Raw genomic sequence first — 20,368 nt, 5'->3', positions numbered from 1 at the left:
ATACTTAAAGAAGTTGTCACTGTCTGTTTTTATATTACTTGATAGTTTACTCTTTATTTTCTCCCTCTGTATTGTTTTTTTAGTTGTTTTTTGGTCACCTTTTGTTGGTTTTTAAAACTTTCCCAATCCTCGGGCTTACCACTAACCTTTGCTACATTGTATGTTTTTTCTTTCAATTTGATACTGTCCTTAACTTCCTTGGTTAACCATGGTTGATCCCCTTTCTAGAATCCTTCTTCCTCGCTGGGATATGTCTTTGTTCAGAGTCATGATCTATTTTCTTAAACGTCTGCCATTGTTCATCAACCGTCTTTTCTGCTAAACTCCTTTCCCAGTCTACTCCAGCCCACTCTGCCCTCATTCTACCACTGCTGCTTCCAGACTGACTACAAGTCATAGAACTAATACATCACATCCTGTCGAGGTAGGTAATGATTAATAGCAGTTTAGGATATGCTCCCTTAAAGGTGCAAGCACATCATTTTGCAACATGTGTCCCAGTCTGATTAACCCTATGTCACAGTCTGATTAACCCCTTGGCCCAGTTTGATTAACCACGTCCCTCTGATTCCAGGTATATGGGCTGATCAAGAGCTGCTGGGAAGAAGATCCAGAAAAACGACCAGACTTTAAGAAAATTGAGGCTACACTGGGCAAGATATTCAGGTTGGTGGACATGGGTGAAATCTGTACTCCAACACAGCAACTGCATCCCAGCACAGGGATCAAGAAGGAATTGTATCTCATCGTGTTGCAGTGACACAGAATCGCGCGATGAGGCAATTTATAGGTGTCAATTAACATAAGAAAATCTTAAATTAGTAGACCATTTAGTCCCTCGAACCTGCTCTGCTATTCAGTTAGATCATAGCTGATCTGTATAAGTCCATCCACCTGCCTTGATTCTGCAACCCTTAATTAATAAATATTTTGAAATTTTCAATTGCTCCCCACGCCACACCCGCGGCCCCCCTACCCCGCGCCCTGCAGCCTCAACAGTTTTTTGAGTGCGAGAATTCCAGAATTCCACTAACCTTTAATAAGCTGGATGGATATGGATCTGGAACAAGAACAGAACAGATGGATCTGGTTGAACAGGTTGTCGAACATTAGACTCCCTGAGCCATTCCTGATCACTTTTACATTGCTCTCCATTCACTCCACTTCCCTCTGGCACATGACATCCAATGTGATTGTGACCATGGTAACTGTTTCCTCCTCGTGCTTCTTAACCTGCCCGCAGCCTTCAATATGGTTGAGCATGCCATCCACCTCCAACTCCACTCTTCTATCAGCCACCTGGGGGGAGCTGAATTTGCCTGATTCCATTCTTCTCTGACCAGTCATAGGCAGAGTATCACTGACAATGGCTTCTCTTCTCAGGTAAAAGCAAAGTACTGCGGATGCTGGAAATCTGAAACAAAAACAGAAAATGCTGGAAAAACTCAACAGATCTAAGCATCTGTGGAGAGAAAAAAAAGAGTTAATGTTTCGAGTCCTTATGACTCTGCTCTGAAGAGTCATAAGGACTTGAAACGTTAACTTTTTTTTCTCTCCACGAGGCTGTTAGACCTGCTGAGTTTTTCCAGCATTTTCTGTTTTTGCTTCTCTTCTCAGTCCTGCAGTTACATCTAGTGTCCCCCCACAGGATATATGCTTGGCTCTCCCACTCCTATTTCTCATCTCCATGCTTCCCCTTGGCAACACCATCCGAAAACACAACATCAGGTACCATATGTATGCTGACGACACCCAGCTCTACCACACCACCACCTCTCTCCGCCCCTCCATTGTCTCTAAATTGTCAGACTGTTTACCTGAGAGCCACTATTGGATGAACAGAAATTTCTTCCAGTTAAACATTGGGGAAACCAAAGCCATTGTCTTTGGTCCCTGCTACAAACTCTATTCCCTAGCCACCGACTCCCTTTCCCTGGGAGCTGCCTGAATTGATCGCAGGTTTGGTGTCGTATTTGACCCTGAGACGAACTTCTAATCTCATCTTCGTGCCATCATTAAGACTGCCCATTTCTACCTCCAGAGCCACCTGACTCCGCTCCTACCTCAGCTCACCTGCTGCTGAAACCCTCACCCATCACTTTGTTAGGTATGAATTTGATTATTCCAACACATTCCTGGTCAGACTTCCAGCTTCCATCCTTCCTAAACTTGAGCTTATCCAAAACTCTACTACCCATATCCCAATTCACACTAAGTCCTAGTCACCCGTCACCCCTGTGTTTGCTGGTTTACATTGACTCCCTATTGATTTGGTTTCAAAATCTTCATCCTTCTTTTCAAATCCCTCCATGGCCTCAGCCACTCTATCACTGTAAACTCCTCTAGCCCTACAATTCATTGAGACACCTGCACTCCTCTAATTCTACCCTCTTGCACATTTGCAATTTTCATCGCTCCACCATTGGTGCCGTACCTTCAACTGCCTTTGCTCTAAGCTAAGAATTTCCTCCAAAATTCTCCCTGCCTTTCTCTTCTTCTTGAAGGCACTCCTTTGACCAAATTTGTGGTCATCTATCCTAATAGCTTAGAACGTAAGAACAAGGAGCAGGAGTCGGCAATTCAGACCCTCAAGCCTGTCCCGCCATTCATTACAAACATGGCTGATCTCATTTCGGCCTCAACTCCAATTTCCCGCTCTCTCCCCATATCCTTTAAACCCATTACTAATTAAAAATCTGTCTATCTCCTCAAATTTATCAGCGTCCCGGCATCCACTGCACTTTGAGGTAGTGAATTCCACAGATTCACGACCCTTTGAGAAAAGTAATTAGTCTCAAAGTTAGCTCAATAACATTCCTGTGAAGCACTTGGGGGCCTTTTCCTACAATTGCTTTATAACCAATTAAATACTTTTCATTGGCATAACATAGGAACAGCCAATTTACGCACAACAAGCTCTCACAAATGGCAATGTGATAGTGGCCAGATAATCTGTTGTAATGATATTGTTTGAGGGGTAATAAATGGACCAGACTGGACATGGACAAGGCACAACCCTGGGTGCATCAATCTTGATTATGTGCTTAAATCTTTGGAGTTGGATTTGAACCCATGACCTTCAGGTCCAGAGGCGAGAGCTACCCACTGAATCATACTGCCTCCTTCTGGGTTCTATATTGGATGTCTAATTGAATATTCCACATGTCCAAATTTGATGGCCAACTTCATCAACTGCTTAATCCAGGTGCTAGGGTGAGGCACAGAGGCATGCCTGAAAGTGAGGCACTTTCTGTCTCAGGCTAGTCCTGCTTCGTGATGGATTGAGGCCCGAATGCGCTACAATCATTTTCCTTCGTTTCTTGTCACAAATCCGCCCTGCAGCTCAATCCTGATCTTCTGTATTATTATGACACAGCCGATGGTAAAGGCTGAGTTGCTCAAATCCTAGAGGGAAACTTAAAACAACTCTCATAACCCATTTTTGCAATTTGTATGTTTCGAGATGCAGACTTTGAATTCAGTGATAATAAGACCACTGAGTCTGAAGAGGTTTTTTTTATAAAACTAAATTAAACATTTATTAATACAAGAAAAATTGTAAGCACATACATATGTCTACAAAATTACTACTATATAAACTACAAAAATCCCCTAATTAATCTAACTCTCAATTACACCCCCGTTAAGGCAACAGTAAAACTCATAGATTTAAAAGACCCCAGGCAAAGTACATTTGACCTTAGAAATTCAAAATAAGGTTCCTTGCAAGTTGGTTCCTTGCAGACACAGTTGGAGGTGTACAGGCTGGTTAGATTTTAAATGCCTCTGCCTTACACACACAAACTCCTTTCTGTTTATACCCAGCTTTTCCTTTGAATGTAAATTTTCCATTGTATCACTAGGCTCTAAACGTTACATCGTCTAACAATAATACCCTTTCATTCCACCAATTTCATTAGTAAACTGAAAAAAATAAACACATTGTTTAGCGTCTTCTAGCTAGGTGCAAGATTTGACCCATCCTTTTGAATGCTTTATTTAAAAATGCAAATTGCCCCCTTGACACCTATGTTTCTAAACTTCTCCATGTTTATCTAATTACCATTTCAAACCTACTTCTTTCTATACATCAAAGCCCCTACACCGTCTGGCTTTAATCCAATTGTGATACACACAGACACACACATAGACACAGACCCTACTAGAACTCTGCTTAAAAAAAAAATTCCAATAACGTTATAGCCATTAATCTCTTCATGACAATATGGGCAGAAGGAAACCTTTCTATCCTATGTGTTGAAATTACACACCATGAAAGGGAACTTGTTGTTAATTTACCTGTTTCGTCACCATCAGGCTATCATTATCATTGAAGGAAGGCGAGAAAGATCAAAATTCCCCTTCATGGTACGGCCCTGAGAGTCACTGTCCTGTCAATAGCTGGCCTCCACTTGCACTCCCATTGATATCAATCAATAATTGGGAAGTGGACCCCTAATATCTTTGAGACGGTCCCTTTGAGATTTCCTGTTGATCTATGGAATCCATAATTCCCCCCTCTCAGGGCATCAGCATCAGAACCCACAGCTCAGCCTCGTGTTCACAATGGTGAGCAGATCTTTTAAGTAAGTGTGCCAATGCCACAGTGTGGTTTGGGACATGGAAATTGACTTCCAGGCACATTATGGGATGCTGTAGTCAGGTTTCCATTGAATCTTTTACAGCACGTTCTACAGTGAAACGGACAAGAGCTACATGGACACGCTGATCCGCCGACTCCAGATGTATTCGAAGAACTTGGAGCACTTGGTGGAGGAGAGAACAGTCCTGTACAAGGCCGAGCGTGACAGGGCAGATCATCTCAACTACATGCTGCTGCCAAAGTGAGCAAGATCAGTCTTTGTCTTGTTTTTTTTTTGGATCTCTATCGTCTTTACTCCTTGTTCACCGCAGTTTTATTTCTGCTTATTTATCAGACTATCTATCCTGCAAGTTATTTAGCTGCCTATTCGTATGTTTGATTCACTGCCCATGCAATGTTTACCTTGATTGTCTATCTCACAGTTTGATTGTCTGTCTCGATAGATATTAAGTGGATCCTAAGCCAGAAGGTGAAGTATGAAATTAAACTAAAATTCTTTTCTTGATAGTTAATTTAGTTACAGAATGCAGAATTACATATGTCTGCCTCATATCTACTAACACCCACTGTCCCAGGATTTTTCCTTTATACTTTTTTGAGTAAACAAAAAACAAACGAACTAATAAACAAATTAAATCACTGACGGCCCCTTAAATGGGCACTGTAACAGAAAACATATTTTTTAAGGAAATTTAATTGCCTAATTTAAAACTCAATTCACAATTGCCCTTGAGAAGGTAGTGGGGATCCACCTTCTTGACTGCTACAGTCCATCCAGTGTAGGTACATCCACAGTGCTGTTAGGAAGGGAGCTAGAGGATTTTGATCCAGTGACAGTGAAGGAACTGCAATAATATTCCAAGTCAATTTGGTGTGTGGCTTGGAGGGGAACTTGCAAGTGATGGTGTTCCCATGCATCTGCTACCCTTGTCCTTCTGGGTGGTATAGGTCACGTGTTTAGAAAGTGCTGTTGAAGAAGCCTCAATGCTTCTTGCTGCAATGCATCTTGTAGTTGCTGCACACTGCTGCCACTGTGCTTTGGTGGTGGAGGGAATGAACGTTGAAGGTGGTGGATGGGGTGCCAATCAAGTGGGCTGCTTTGTCCTGGATGGTGTTGAGCTTCTTGGGTGTTATTTATTTATTTAACAAATGCAAATCCCCAAAGCCAGACGATAGCCTCCTCATTTGCTGAGTTTGAGGTGATTAGTCCACCACTTAGAGGGGACACTTTAGGTAATGTGCAGCATTGTTTGTGTCTCTCCACAAGTGCATGAGGGGCTTGCACTGGGCCCCGGCAATGGAGGTTGGATGCACAGGGGCCCTGGCCTGTCCTGAACCTGTTTAGCAAGGACCACTGTTGCTGTGGCCATTCAAAGCCTACTGCTTGACAGCTGGGATTTTTCACAAGGAACTTGTTAGTGAATCCCTGTGTTTCCCATTCCTTGATCCGAAGAATCTTGCTCAGAAAGGGTGCTCCTTATGGGGCACCGAGATGGAAGGCAGGTGGGTTGAACAGATCATCATTGGTGACAAAGTGAGGTGCAGCATGGATGGTTTCAACCTGCGCACCCCAGACAAGTGCAGTGTCGGGCACTGCGTAAATTAGTAACCTTATTAGCAATCTGTTCAATCTCATCTTGCTCAGTTGTGGGACTGTTTTGATACTTTTGGAAATGAAAACTGGCACAACCTTGAGTTTAATATATGTTTGGAGAAACTCGATAAATATCTTACCTATCCTTAATTTACCTGTAAGTTGAACTATGTTGTTGACATCCCAAATTTGGCCCTTGTTGCACCTCTGTCTCAGGTATATAAATAGTCGTTTGGTTGTACAGAACTTAAGTTTCACTGAAAACAGAGACATGCTGAAGCTTTTCGTCTTGCACTCATCAGCACACTTCACAAGAATACCAATATAAGGGGAAAACAACAATTTATACTGTATGAGAAGAGTGTTGATTGGTTAGCAAGTGGACTCTGATTGGTACAGACATTGCAATGGAGAATGCACCAATTGATGGTGACTGACATTTAACTGCCAAGCATTATTAGAAATTTAAACTAGGTAGCTTGACCCTGATTGATCAAGGCATTGCCCTGAGGAATGTGTCAGCAAATGGCCGTCACTTATTTTGTTTAACTGAAACAGGTGCAATGTGTGTAACTCTTTCAGAGTCAAACAATTAAACTAAATTAACAAAATGAGGGATAAAGTAAACACAGCCCCTAAGTTAGGTTAGCTGTAAAACCAAAGACAAAGTTTAAAGAAAACTTACAAACATCAAATCAAAATGTGATTAAGAGGGTCGATAAAGCATCCCAACGCCCGCGGTGCCCACCGAGCACGGAAGGCCTCGACGGTGCCGGCAGACACCATGTGCTCTCTCTCCAGGGACACCCGGCCGCGAACGTAGCCAGGGAAGAGGGGCAAACAGTCAGATGGGACAACGCCCTCCATCGCCCACTGCCTGGACCTGTTAATGGCTAACTTGGTCAAGCTCAGGAGCAGGTTCATGAGGAGGTCCTCCTACTTCCTGGCCCCCCTCCGCACCGGGTGTCCGTAGCAAACAAAACAGTAATAAAAGGTTCTTGAAATAACTGAAAAGGGAGTGCAGCCTACAACAATTAACATAAACATGGTCCACAGACTCCACAAGACCGCAAAAAGGGCAGGTATCTTGGGAGTCCGTGAACCGACACTCTACGATTGTAGGGGACTGCTGCGTGCAACACCCTCCACCCCGATGGAAAGCGGGAGGACACCTCCATAGAGGGCCTCCCAATGGGGATCTCCGCCGTCGGACGGCAAAAGGCACGCCAGGGCATGTCCGGGTGGCGGGCGAGGGCAAGGAAGTGAAGGGAGTGCAGCAGCAGTCCGTACAGGGAACTCCTCCGCGTGTGCTAAATGACACAGAGGGCATTTCCCTGAGGTGGCTCATATTTTTGCGGGGCACCGGCTCCCAACGGAGGGTTCGGGGCTTGGGGCCAATGTGGAATTCCTTCCAAACAGGGGAACGCTCAGACGGAAGACCACCGTGCACCTGGGCCACCTCGAGACCCAGTATAATGTCGGGGGCGAGCACGACCGTCTTAAGGTCTTGAATGGCATTGGCCCTGAGCTGGACGCCCACAGACGCACAATGCGCTAACTCCTGTGGAAGCATCCAGCCCACTCCGCCACCCAGCATGCCCCCGATCCTGGTCACCCCGGCAGCCACAGCCCTCCTCTCCACCAGCCACTGAAATGGACGGAGAGGCGGATTCCTGAGCAGCGGCTCTTTGACGATAGCCGCTACTCCTGACGGGGGAAAGCTGCGCCACGAGGCGACGATGTTCCAGACTTTGATCAGGTCCTGGTAAAAGACGGGCAATGCCTGCAAGGAGCCATGAAGGCCCCTCAGCTCTATAAACAGGAGCTGCACATCATAATTCAGGCCGTGCACCTGGCGGAAGAAATACGTCGCCAGGGCACACCATCTCGGAGGAGGCTCGACGTAAAGGTATCACTGCAGGGCCTGAAGGCGGAAAGTCGCCACCTGGGTGCGAAGGCCCACCAGCGCCTGTCTGCCCTCCCAATGCGGGAGACTCAGAGCCTCAGCAGTGACCCAGTGCAATCTTTTGCCCCAGAAGAAGTCGACGAGCATTCTCTGGATTTTCATGACAAAGTCCAGGGGGCTGCAATATGTGTACACATTCTTTCTGTCTGCAAAGAACAGGGCCCTGGGTATTAATATATGTAGCTTCCAGTACACGCAAATGCGCCACATTGTGAGTCAGACTCCCAATCTTAAATTGGTTGTCAGTGTAATTCTTAGCACATTGAGGATTATTTAGCAAAAGTGGTCCAGGCGCGGAAACACATCTAATGTTGAGCACTGTGTTTTGAGTTTTGCAAGCACAGGCTGCTTGGGTACGGTCTATACCTTGCCCGTTGTAAACAATGGCTGAGACATGCTGTTTGATACAATCTGCTAGTCGCTGGGATGTGTGGCCTACATACTTCACAGCACACTGGCACTGAAATTCATATACCATATTACTAATTTGATAGGCAGAACATCTTTTTGGCTTGACAGCAGCATCCTGTTAGTGGCAAATACCACTGCATACTTGAGGCATGAAACAGCTAGCTTCACCTGTTGCTCAAAGTTTTGAGATACATTGCCCTTCCAGGGTAATCTGAGGTATACTGGGCATGTTTCAGGGCTGAAAGTGACGGTCTTAGGCCCGTTCATGAGTTTGGGTGATATACAGTGTGAGATGATCTGATCAGGGTAGCCATTATCCTGCAGGATGCCTTTGATGCCCCTATTTCAGCACCATGTTGCATGGTGAGCAAAGGGCTCAGGCCCTGTTGACAAGGTTGCTGATAAGACCGATCTTATAGAGTGTGGAACTATAAGATTCACAACGTATATTGACCAGTGAAAGTAGGCTTGCAATAGACAGTGGTAGAAATCTCCTGTCAGATTTCTCAACTAGTAAATCAAGGAAAGGAAGTTCATTTGACTGCTCAATTTCAAAATTGAATTAAACCCAAGATTGTGCCTTTTTTTCATTTCCAAACATATCGATAATGCTAAAATGAAACAGTCCCATGATCGAGCGAGCGTTTACGTGAGGTGAGATTGAACAGATTGGTAATAGGGTTACTAATTTATGTCATGCCCTATACTGTGCTTAGTCTGAGGTACACAAATTTCTTTCATTTTTTTGATTTGATCCGTTTATGCCGCTATTTTGCTTCAATAGATGACCGCACCATAAACAGTACCCATTTGAAACATGTTCACACCATAAACTCTGTTAAGTGGATGCAGTTTGGCAACACAATTAATGACACCACTAAACACTCTAACCATGTACTCTCAGAAAGCAAGGAGTTTGTTCTCGCGCACAGTTTCAATTTTAGTGCGCCTTCATCCCAAATCAACCGGGAAGAGGTAATTGCTGAGTTCGAACTCCCATACTCCCATCTACCCCGCCACAAACCAGCATCCACTGAAGATACTGGAATCCTTGAAAGCGTGCCTAGCTGGTCTAGTGCACGCATATTGCGGGATTCCAAACGTCCTGTGTGACTTTCACATGCAATGCACATGTCTTCCAGCGTTGTGAGGCCTTAAGAACAACCCGGACATACACCTGACAAAGGGAGAGGAATAGTCATCTTTAACAAGCATGACTATATCAACAAAATGCATGCCATTCTTAATGACAGGTCCAAATTCGTGTCCATTGAACCTGCCGCTCAACATGACCGGACAGCCTTGCTCGGAAGTAAGGTAAAAAAATGCTTGCTGGACTTGTGTAAGAGCAATGAGCTACTGCGTGTTATACATGACAGGGTTCATCCTCACGGTTCGCTATGTCCACATATGTATGGGCTGCCCACGACACACAAAAGTGATGTCCCTTTATACCCTATCTTATCTATGACCGGTTCTGCACAACATGAATTGGCCAAATGACTGGGAGAATTGTTACAACCAGTTTTGAGCAAGTTTTCCACATACAGGGTGAAGGAATCCTTCACATTTGCGAAGGCCACACAGGACTTGCATATCGATAGCAATGCTGTGTCCATGTGCTCATTTGACATTGCTAGCTTATTCACCAATGTTCCACTTAAGGAAGCTATAGATATTTGCACTGCAGCACTATACCATGGCAACCTATACCCGCCACCATTGTGAATCTGTATTCATTATACTTATGAACCTGGCAAATCATGCAGTTATGGTGTCGGTTTTAATGACACCATAATGATGCCCAAATAGATGGTGTTGCCATTGGGATCCCCTCTAGGCTCTCGCAAACATCTTTGTTGGGTTCCATGAGAAATGTGTCTTCAATGGAATGACACCTAACCTCCTACCTCTCGCATATTTCTGATATGTGGATGATATGTTTGCTATATTTAAATCCGCAGCTGCATGTAATAATTTCCTTACATGTCTTAATGTGCTCAAATTCACTTTGAAATTGAATAGTCAAATGAACTCCCCTTCCTTAATGTACTAGTTGAGAAATCTGCCAGAGGGTTCTCTACCACGGTCTGCTGTAAACCTACCTTCACTGGTCAGTATATGCGTTGGGATTCTTACGGTTCCACACGCTATAAGATTGGTCTTATCAGCAATCTTGTAAACAGGGCCAGAGCGATTTGCTCACCATGCAAGCTTGATGCTGAAATACTTATGAACATATGAATTAGGAGCAGGAGTAGGCCATTTGGCCCCTCGAGCCTGCTCTGCCATTCAATAAGATCATGGCTGATCTGAATGTGACCTCAACCCCATATTCCTGCCTACCCCCCGATAAACTTTCACCTCTTTGTTAATCAAGAAGCTATCTAGCTCTGCCTTAAAAATATTCAAAGACTCTGCTCCCACTGCCTTTTGAGGAAGAGAGTTCCAAAAACTCACAACCCTCTGAGAGAAAAAAATCTCCCGTCATCTCTTAAATGAGACCCCTTATTCTTAAACAGTGACCCCCTAGTTCTAGATTCTCCCGTAAGAGGAAACATCCTCTCCACATCCACCCTGTCAAGACCCCTCAGGACCTCAGAGGTGACTTAATTAACACCTTTTACTCTTCTTGTATCCAGTGGATACAAGCTTAACCTGTCCAGTCTTTCCTCATAAGACAACCCGCCTGTTCCTGGTATTAGTTTAGTAAACCTCTGAACTGCTTCTATCGCATTTACATCCTACCTTAAATAAGGAGACCAGTACTGTGCGCAGTACTCCAGATGTGGTCTCACCACTGCCCTGTACAACTGAAGCATAACCTCCCCACTTTTGTTTCAATTCCCCTCACCATAAATGATAACATTCTATTAGCTTTCCTAATTACCTGCTGTACCTGCATACTAACCTTTTGTGATTCATGCACCAGGACACCCAGATCTCTCTGAATCTCAAAGCTCTGCAATCTCTCACCATTTAGATAATAAGCTTCTTTTTTATTCTTCCTGCCAAAATGAATAATTTCACATTTGCGCACATTATATTCCATTTGCCAGATCTTTGCCCACTCACTTAACCTATCTATGTCACTTTATAGCGTCCTTACGTCCTCTTCACAATTTACTTTCCTACCTATCTTTGTGTCATCAGCAAATTTAGCCACCATTCCTTCAGTCCCTCCATCCAAGTCATTTATATAAATTGCAAAAAGTTGAGGCCCCAGCACTGATCCCTGTGGCACACCACTCATCACATCCTGCCAACCAGAAAAAGACCCATTTATGCCAACACTCTGCTTCCTATTAGCTAGCCAATCTTCCATCCATGCCAATATGTTACCCCCTACACCATGGGCTTTTATTTTCTGCAATAACCTTTGCCTGGAACTTTATCAAATGTCTTCTGGAAATCTAAGTACAGTACATCCACCGGTTCCTCTTTATCCACAGCACGTGGTTCCTTCAAAGAACTCCAATAAATTGGTTAAACATGATTTCACTTTAACAAAACCATGTTTATTCTGCCTGATTGCCTTGAGTTTTTCTAATTGCCCTGCTATAACATCTTTAATAATAGCTTCTAATATTTTTCCTTTGACAGATTTTAGACTAACTGGCCTGTAGTTTCCTGCTTTCTGTCTCCCCCCCTTTTTGAATAAAGGAGTTACATTTGTTATTTTCCAATCTAATGGAACCTTCCCCGAATCTAGGGAATTTTGGAAAATTAAAACCAATGCATCAACTATCTCACTAACCACGTCTTTCAAGACCTTAGGGTGCAGTCCATCCGAGCCTGGGGATTTGTCAGCCCACAGCCCCAACAATTTTCCCGAGGTCCTCCCTCCCTTCCATTTCCTGATTTACAGCTATTTCCGAGATGTTACTTGTGTCCTCTCAAGGAGCAGGAAGTGACCAATTCTCTTTTGCTTTCAATTCTAGGCCGGTAGTGATATCGTTGAAGACAACGGGTCGGGTTGAGGCTGAGCTTTTTGAAGAAGTGACCATCTATTTTAGTGACATTGTAGGGTTTACCACCATCTGTAAGTTCAGCACTCCCATGGAGGTGGTCGATATGTTAAACGACATGTACAAGAACTTTGACCAAATCCTGGACAATCACGACGTCTACAAGGTATGAAAGGGCTACTAAGAGATTCTAACTCTGGCGGAGTTGAGTCATTGCCACTGAGGTAAATGTCATTCACATTGCCCTTGGCCAGACCATACTTGGAGCACTGTGCACAGGTCTGGTCCCCTTACATCTACATGAAATATTTAATTGGATGTAAAGTGCGTTGAAGCATTCTGAGGTAGTGAAAGGCACCTTAGAAATGCAAGTTCATTCTTTCTTTCCTGTCAAAATGTCGACAATGACACTCTTGTTCATTTGGATCAGGTGGAGACTATTGGAGATGCCTACATGGTGGCATCAGGTTTGCCAAGGCGCAATGGAAATAGGCACGCAGTCGACATCACCAGGATGGCCCTGGACATTCTAAACTTCATGGGGTCATTCAAGCTGCCTCACCTCCCTGACCTGCCCATCTGGATTCGGATAGGTGTTCATTCAGGTAACAAGGCAGAAGCCTCACACCTATGTTCTCAAAGGGGAGGGTGTCAGAAGGGAGGGGGGAAAAAAGTGCTGGGAGTTGCTGCAGTCAGCAGGTATCTTTGAATTAGATAACTACTTGAAAAAGAGAGATTTGCAGGGTGATATGGGAAAGAGCACTGGAGTGAGACTAATTGGATAGCCCTTTCAAAGAAACAACACACACACAATGGGCCGAATGGGTTCCTACTGTGCTGAATTCTATGATTCTCCAATTTCCCTCTTACCATGGCTTTATCTGTCACAGGTCCATGTGCGGCAGGTGTGGTGGGGACCAAGATGCCGCGATACTGTCTGTTTGGTGACGTAGTCAACACAGCCTCACGAATGGAGTCCACAGGATTACGTAAGATCCGCAGTACTGTCCCACCCTCCTTCTCTCAATCTGACAACATCTCTCAATCCAGCTGCAATCTGTGTTTCTCTCCATCCCTGTTTGTCTCCCTGTAGATTTCCGTCTGTTTGTTTTTCTCTTTCTCACTGTCTGGTTCTCTTTTTCTCTCTGATCTCCTGTCTCTCTTTGACTCCCTGCAATGCTCTCTATCCCTGTCTCTCTCTGTATCTCTCTGGTTCAGTGTGTCTGTCTCTGTCTGCCTCTCTCTTTATCTCTCAGTCTGTATACTTTCTCTCTGTGTCTGCCTCTCTCTATCTCTGTGTGCCTCTAGGTTTAGCATGGGTTAGATATGGAGTATCTGCACTGTCCCATCAAACACTCCCAGGGCAGGTATAACACGAGTTAGACTACAGTGTCCCATGAAATACTCCTGGGGCAGATACAGCGATGGATAGATAGAGAGTAAAGCTCTGTCTACAACTAACATTGCAGTACCAATTAATGCTAGATGATAGGCAGCCACCTATTGGGTGTGTGTGTTTAAGTTGCCCTGTCTGATCTGATGTATGATCCTCACAGATTCAGGATGAATTACATTTTCATCCCCTCACTCAGGATTGAAGCCTTTATCTTTGCTGAGACGGTGTGCGTCCAATTTCCCTCCCTATTTGATTTGAATTATTCAAAAGAACTTTTTTTCTGAACTGCATTAAGAAACTAATATTCTTTTTCCTGCAGCATTAAGAATTCATGTTAACCAATCGACAATCAATATACTGAAGAGGACACAGTGTAAATTTGAATATGAGGTGCGGGGAGAGACCTACCTGAAGGTGATACTGTTCATTTTATCTATTTACATTTCTGCTACTCAAAATTTTCATTGCTGAGATTGATTGACTTCTGTTGGTATCAGGATACACTGAGCATGGGAAAATAAGAGTTGAGGTACAGATCCACCATGGATCTTAGCTCATGGTGGAAGAGGCTCGAGGGGGCTGAATGGCCTCTTCATGTTCCTATGTAGTGGCTGTTGTTCAGGGATCCCACCTCACACACTAAACTTTCTGAGAGAGTAGCAAGCCTATCAGCCCCTGGGCTTCTACTGTTGCTGCTCTTAATCACATAGAAAGAAAAACTTGTTTTTCTTTAATTCTTTCATGGGGTGTGAGCATTGCTGGCAAGGCCAGCATTTGTTGCCCATCCCTAATGCCCTTGAAATGAGTGGCTTGCTATGCCATTTCAGAGGGCAGTTAAGGTTCAACCAACATTGTTGTGGGTCTGGAGTTAAATGTAGGACAGATCAGGTAAGGACAACAGATTTCCTTCCCTAAAGGGCAGTGGAGAGCCAGATGGGTTTTTATGACAATCGATGATAGTTTCGTCATTACTAAGAATAGTTTTCAATTTCCAGATTTTTTTGTTAACTGAATTTAAATTCTAGCCTAAACCTCTGGATTATTACTCCAGTGATATTACCACTACACCACCATCTCCCCTATTTACATAGTGCCTTTCACAACCTCGGGACATTCCAAAGTACTTTACAGCCAATGAAGTACTTTTGAGGTATAGCCACTGTTGTATTGTGGTAAACATGGCAGCTACATACAAGCAAGATTCCAGAAACAGTAAGATGATAATGACCAAATAATCTGCTTTGGGATATTGGTTGAGGGAGAAAAATTAAGGCAAAATACTGGGGATCCTGCAAATTTGAAACAAAAAACAGAAAATGCTCAGCAGGTCAGGCAGCATCTGTGGAGAAAGAAACAGAGGGCAGAATTTCCCCTTTGACGTACAGGGGCAAGCCCCGCACGTCCGTGCGTAAAATGATGCGCGGTGACGTCGGGCAAGCGTCCCAACATCACTGCGCGCCATCACAATATTTCGCTGGGTGGGTGCGCAATGATGTCCGACGCCTGCCCATCATTAATTAACAGTCCACTTAAGGCCCTTGAGGCGCCAATCGACGCCAATTTTTCAGTGCCCGTGCAATCTTCGGGTCGGCGCATGGGCGCAATGGGCAGGCGCGTAGGACATATTTGTATTAACTTCATCTATGGATGGGATAAGAGGGCTCACTGGGGTTGCGAGTGTGCACAGCCAAGTATTTATTTATGAAAGTTTTTGAAACTCGCCTGTGTGATCTGCAGTACTTCAAAACACGTACCAGTTGCTTTATCTGAACTCTTAACCTTCAGGTCAGCACTCTGCAGTGAGTAATCTTTTCTGGGCCTGCAGGTTTCAGGAAGTCTTCCCTTAGCCTGGGAATGGGAGCTGATCTGTCCATTGGAGGCAGCTCCTTTGAGGAGGAAGGGAGGGCTTGAAGCAGGAGGAGGCCAAGAGTGCACATTCAGCCACCAGGGGAGCCACCTTTGGGAGGACAGACGCAGGCACAAGGGGCGCAGGGCCAAGAGGTAGTCCAAGGTGGAAGGGGCCACAGAAGACGCCACTATCCTGCTGCCAGGGTTTACAGGTGGCGAAGCAGATACCTCAATATGTCTGAGGTGCAGTGCCGAAGGAGGCTCCGTCTCTCAAGGGAGACAGTCAACTATATCTGTCAGATGATTGGTCCAGAGATCTCCACTAACTGTGTGGGTGGACACCCCATGCCTGCGGTTCTGAAGGTCACAGCTGCCCTCAACTTCTATGCACATGGCTCCTTCCAGGGGCCAGTGGGTGATCTTTGCGGTGTCTCCCAATCAGCTGTCCACACTTGTGTCAAGCAGGTTATAGACACTCTGTTCAGGCGTGCATTGACCATCATCCACTACCATTGGGACCAGGCAAGCCAGACACACTGAGCCAGAGGCTTCGCGGCGATTCCTGGCTTCCTCCACATCCAGGGTGCAATAGACTGTACACATGTGGCCATCAAGGCGCCAGCAGGTGAGCCCGGTGCCTTTGTCAACAGGAAGGGCTTCCACTCCATGAACATGCAGATAGTGTGTGATCACAGGATGTTGATCTTACAAGTCTGTGCAAGGTACCCAGGCAGCTCCCACAACTCCTACATCCTCAGACACTCCCAGGTGCTGGGGCTGTTCAGTGCTCCAGCCTGGCTGGATGGATGGCTGCTGGGCGACAAGGGCTATTCCCTCAGAAGGTGGCTTATGACGTCTCTCCGCCAACCAAGAACAGAAGCTAAGCAGCGGTACAATAGGTGCCACGTCTCTATAAGGGCTGTGGTGGAGAAAACCATTGGTTTTCTCAAGATGCGGTTCCGATGCCTGGACCGCTCAGGGGGCGCACTCCAGTACCCCCCAGATCGTGTCTCGGTGATACTGGTTGCATGCTGCGCTCTCCACAATTTTGCGCTGGAAAGGGGGAATGCAGTGGACGATGGCTGCACACGATGGGTCCAGCAGTGAGTCTGAGGATGAGCATGCACAGGGAAATGCTGAAGGGGTAGACGCTGTCCTGGGCATACTCCAGTGAGGCAGAGACACCATCCAACGAACCTTCAGCTAGCACACCACAGATGGACCACTAGGACAAGCCTGGGCTGTAGGCTCGATACTATACACCTTAAGTGCAAAATATACCAGGTTAGGAACAGTCACTAAGGGCCTTGTTAGTAAAGCTGAATGTCCAGCAAAGCACTCATTACAGTTTTGGAAACCATACACATGCAGAAGAAAAGAGGCACCCTCAGCCATGGTGACATATCTGAATTTATTATGTCAAGCAAACCAACTTATTCCAAAAAAAAGAGATAGTGTTACCAAACAAAGCAAATCATAAGGACCTCATCTTGGGCCAATACAAAAGCACCAATGAAAAACCCATGGTGTGCCTAAGGTGCCTTATGTTTTCATTTCTGGGTGCTACGTCTTGGTACTGCCCCATCGCTGGGAGTGGCATCTGAGACAGCCTGCTGACTCTGCTGCCCTGTTGGCCTCAATGACCTTGGCAGTTGTCCTCTGGCCCGTGGAGCCAGTGCTGGCCCCACCTGGGAGGGAGCTGCCACAGCTGGCATCTCCCCAGTCATTGCAGCCTCACTGGATGGTACAGTCACTGGGAGAGGGGCAGAGGAGCTGGCGCCCTCATCCGGAGCACCCTGAGAAGTGCCCACATAGACGCCAGGCAGCTGCTGCGCCGACATGAGTTGCTTCGGACCTCCCTGCTCACCGTGGATGGATGGGCACTGAGCTGGGAAAGTTGATGCCCAAACCATCTCCCACACTGGCACTGACCAGATGAGGACATTGCCGATGTGAGGGCTTGCTGGTCAGAGCGCATCCCCAGGAAGCCATGAAGGGTCTCCTGGAGTAGCCTCTCCACGAGAGTCGCCACTCTCCACGGAGGATGCATGGCGCTCGGACATGTGGCTCATTGCTTCGGCAATCGTCCGCATAGACTCCTCCACCGTGGAGACCAAGCCAAGCATAGCCTCATGTATCTCCCCTAGATGCTCCCGCACACCTGGCCACATTTCCTGTACCTGCTGCGTCGTGGACAACTCCAGAGGCACATCATCAGGCATCGACTGAACATGTGCCTGGCCCCCTGCAGTCCTCCAGTCCTCCTGCTGGCGCTATGGGCACTCTCTGTCTCTGCCAGCTCCTCCAGTGACTGTGAAGTGCCCTCACCGCTGTGCCCCGGGACAGTAGCCGATGTTCGAATTACCACCGAGGTGCTAATATCTGCGCTGGTGTCTGCCTCGCAGAAATGGTATGATGCTGGTGAGACTTCGGGCCCCTCAGGTGTGAGAGGGGGCTTCTGCTGCTCCTCCTGGCCCTGCTCCAATGATGCTGAAAGGGAGAACAAGGACAGTGGATCAGTTAACGAGGAGACAATGTCAAAGTGCATCCCTGTTCCCCTGGATCATTATGCACTCATCCTTCCATAACCAATGATCAAGCCATGTTGCAAAATTAAATCAATTAACATTCAGCACTGCTATGGCTGTTGGGAGAACAATGCTGACCTCACTGTTGGGCATAAATATCTGGCTGTGGCACCTCAGCCTCACCAACACTAGTGGACCTTGGTGCATGGCACCTCTCCAGATTCAGGGCCTCCTGCTTGAAGCGGCTAAGAATGGCGATCTGTGCCTGGCCGCTGCCAGTCCTCACATGCTCTGCCACGTTATGAGCATTCTTCTCCTGGAAATGAGAGATGAGCATTGATTAGTGAAAATTGCACATGGACTCTCTTCGCGCATGGCCCACCCCACCCACAGTGGGACACATCATGGCTCCAGTGCCTCCTCACCCCACTGCTGCCGAACACTCACACAAAGATGCTTGGCCTGCTCCACACCCCCCTACCTCCCCCTTGGCCACATGCTGCCTACATCACATTAGGCACCACACTGTATATCCTTCCATTGCAAGGAGGCGCAAGCATGTGGAATGCAGAGAGCAGCAGATGGTTCGTTGCCACGCCACCTTGAAGCTCCCCTCCCAGCATGTCATCACCCTGACTTGGACATGTTCTGGAGTTCAAACATAGCGCCTGGGTGCAGCTGTTCCAGGTTGCCCCCAAACCAGTCATGTGGGACTCAGTGTAACACATGCTGCGGGGGCAAAACACATCTCTTCATCACCCTCTCAGGCTGACCTCAGCATGGGCAGTATCTGCTTGCCCACTCAGCAAAGGACAAATGCCGTCAATGATTCAATGCAGTCACGACACTCAGACTTGGGGGTGGGAGGACAGCAGGGGGTGGGGAAAGCTGACCTACTGGGTTACATGACCAATGCCAACATGGTACTCATCCTGCCAAGTCGCAACGTTGTTGAAGCGCTTGCGACACGATCCAGATGCGCCGCACTGCATCGCAGGAGCTCACCACTTCTGCCACCTCCTCCCAGGCATGTTTCGTCATGTGGGGGGTGCCTCCTCCTCCCATCCTGGGGAACCAGTACCTTCCGCCGTGCTGCCACCTCCTCGAGGAGAACAGCAAGGTAGTCATCCAAGAAACGAGGGGCACACTGGCCCCCCGCCCTACCCTCTGGCCTGGCCTGTCCCGCTGCCCTACCCTCCGGACTGGCCTGCTTACCAGAAGCCCTCTGGTGAACCCTTCCACTTGACATTGTGAGCAGTGCTTCAGATAAACAGGCTGCCGGGTCGCCATTGGACCCAGTGGACAATGGACTCCTGCCGTCGCCTGCCCACTCCCGCTATCCTCGGGAGTTGCGCATTACGCTGGACAGGCCTTAATTGGCCCACCCACGTAAAATGGTGGAGCAGACTTGATTGCAGGAGGTGATCGGGCCCACGCCTACCTGCACCCACTCCCACTCCGTTCCCCCACCCCCCGCACCCCACCAACAGAAAATTCAGCCCAGAGTTAACATTTCAAATCGATGACCTTTCATCAGAAGAATTAATAAAGGGGTAAGTATTGGCCAGGACACCAGGGAGAATGCCACTGCTCTTTATCAAAATTGGTGTGCTGTGGGATCTTTTACATTCACCTAAGAGGGCAGACAGGGCCTTAATTGGTTTAAGGGCTCCAAAAGATGGCACCTCTAGCAGTGTGGCACTCTCTCAAACGGCAGCCTAGATTTTTGTGCCCGCCCTGGAGGGGCCTTGAACTCAGTCTTCTGACTCAGAGGTGAAATGCAACCTACTGGGTTACGGCTGAAAGGGCAATTGCACTTGGGTGCGCATTGCTAGGTCCCAGGGACTGACTTATGGGTGCTGACTAAGCAATCAGATCCACAGGTCATGTGATCTACACTGGGAGTAACCGATCTTTTATCTGTTTCAGGGAAGAGGAATGGAAGTCACCTATTGGCTCACGGGAGAAACAGACCGCAATTTTCGGCTGCCAGCACCACCTTCAGCGTAAGTGAGACAGGCAGAGCGTGCACTATTACCGACACTGAGGAGTAA

At 46.7% G+C, this 20,368-nt stretch overlaps 1 protein-coding gene across 1 annotated transcript in view; it reads left to right on the top strand.

Moving 5' to 3' along the window:
- The window catches only part of LOC144669322 (guanylyl cyclase C-like), a 108,254-nt gene that overhangs the window by 80,628 nt on the left and 7,258 nt on the right, over window positions 1-20,368 (top strand). Inside the window, exons 20-26 of the mRNA XM_078531682.1 lie at window positions 575-666; window positions 4,686-4,844; window positions 12,516-12,708; window positions 12,973-13,147; window positions 13,433-13,531; window positions 14,258-14,352; window positions 20,244-20,320. Coding sequence (XP_078387808.1) covers window positions 575-666; window positions 4,686-4,844; window positions 12,516-12,708; window positions 12,973-13,147; window positions 13,433-13,531; window positions 14,258-14,352; window positions 20,244-20,320 — 890 coding nt within the window. The remainder of the gene's footprint in view (window positions 1-574; window positions 667-4,685; window positions 4,845-12,515; window positions 12,709-12,972; window positions 13,148-13,432; window positions 13,532-14,257; window positions 14,353-20,243; window positions 20,321-20,368) is intronic.

This window comes from Cetorhinus maximus, chromosome 29 (genome assembly GCF_964194155.1).
Source record: "Cetorhinus maximus chromosome 29, sCetMax3.hap1.1, whole genome shotgun sequence".
NCBI lineage: Eukaryota > Metazoa > Chordata > Chondrichthyes > Lamniformes > Cetorhinidae > Cetorhinus > Cetorhinus maximus.
This window is presented reverse-complemented; position numbering and strand designations above follow the sequence as displayed.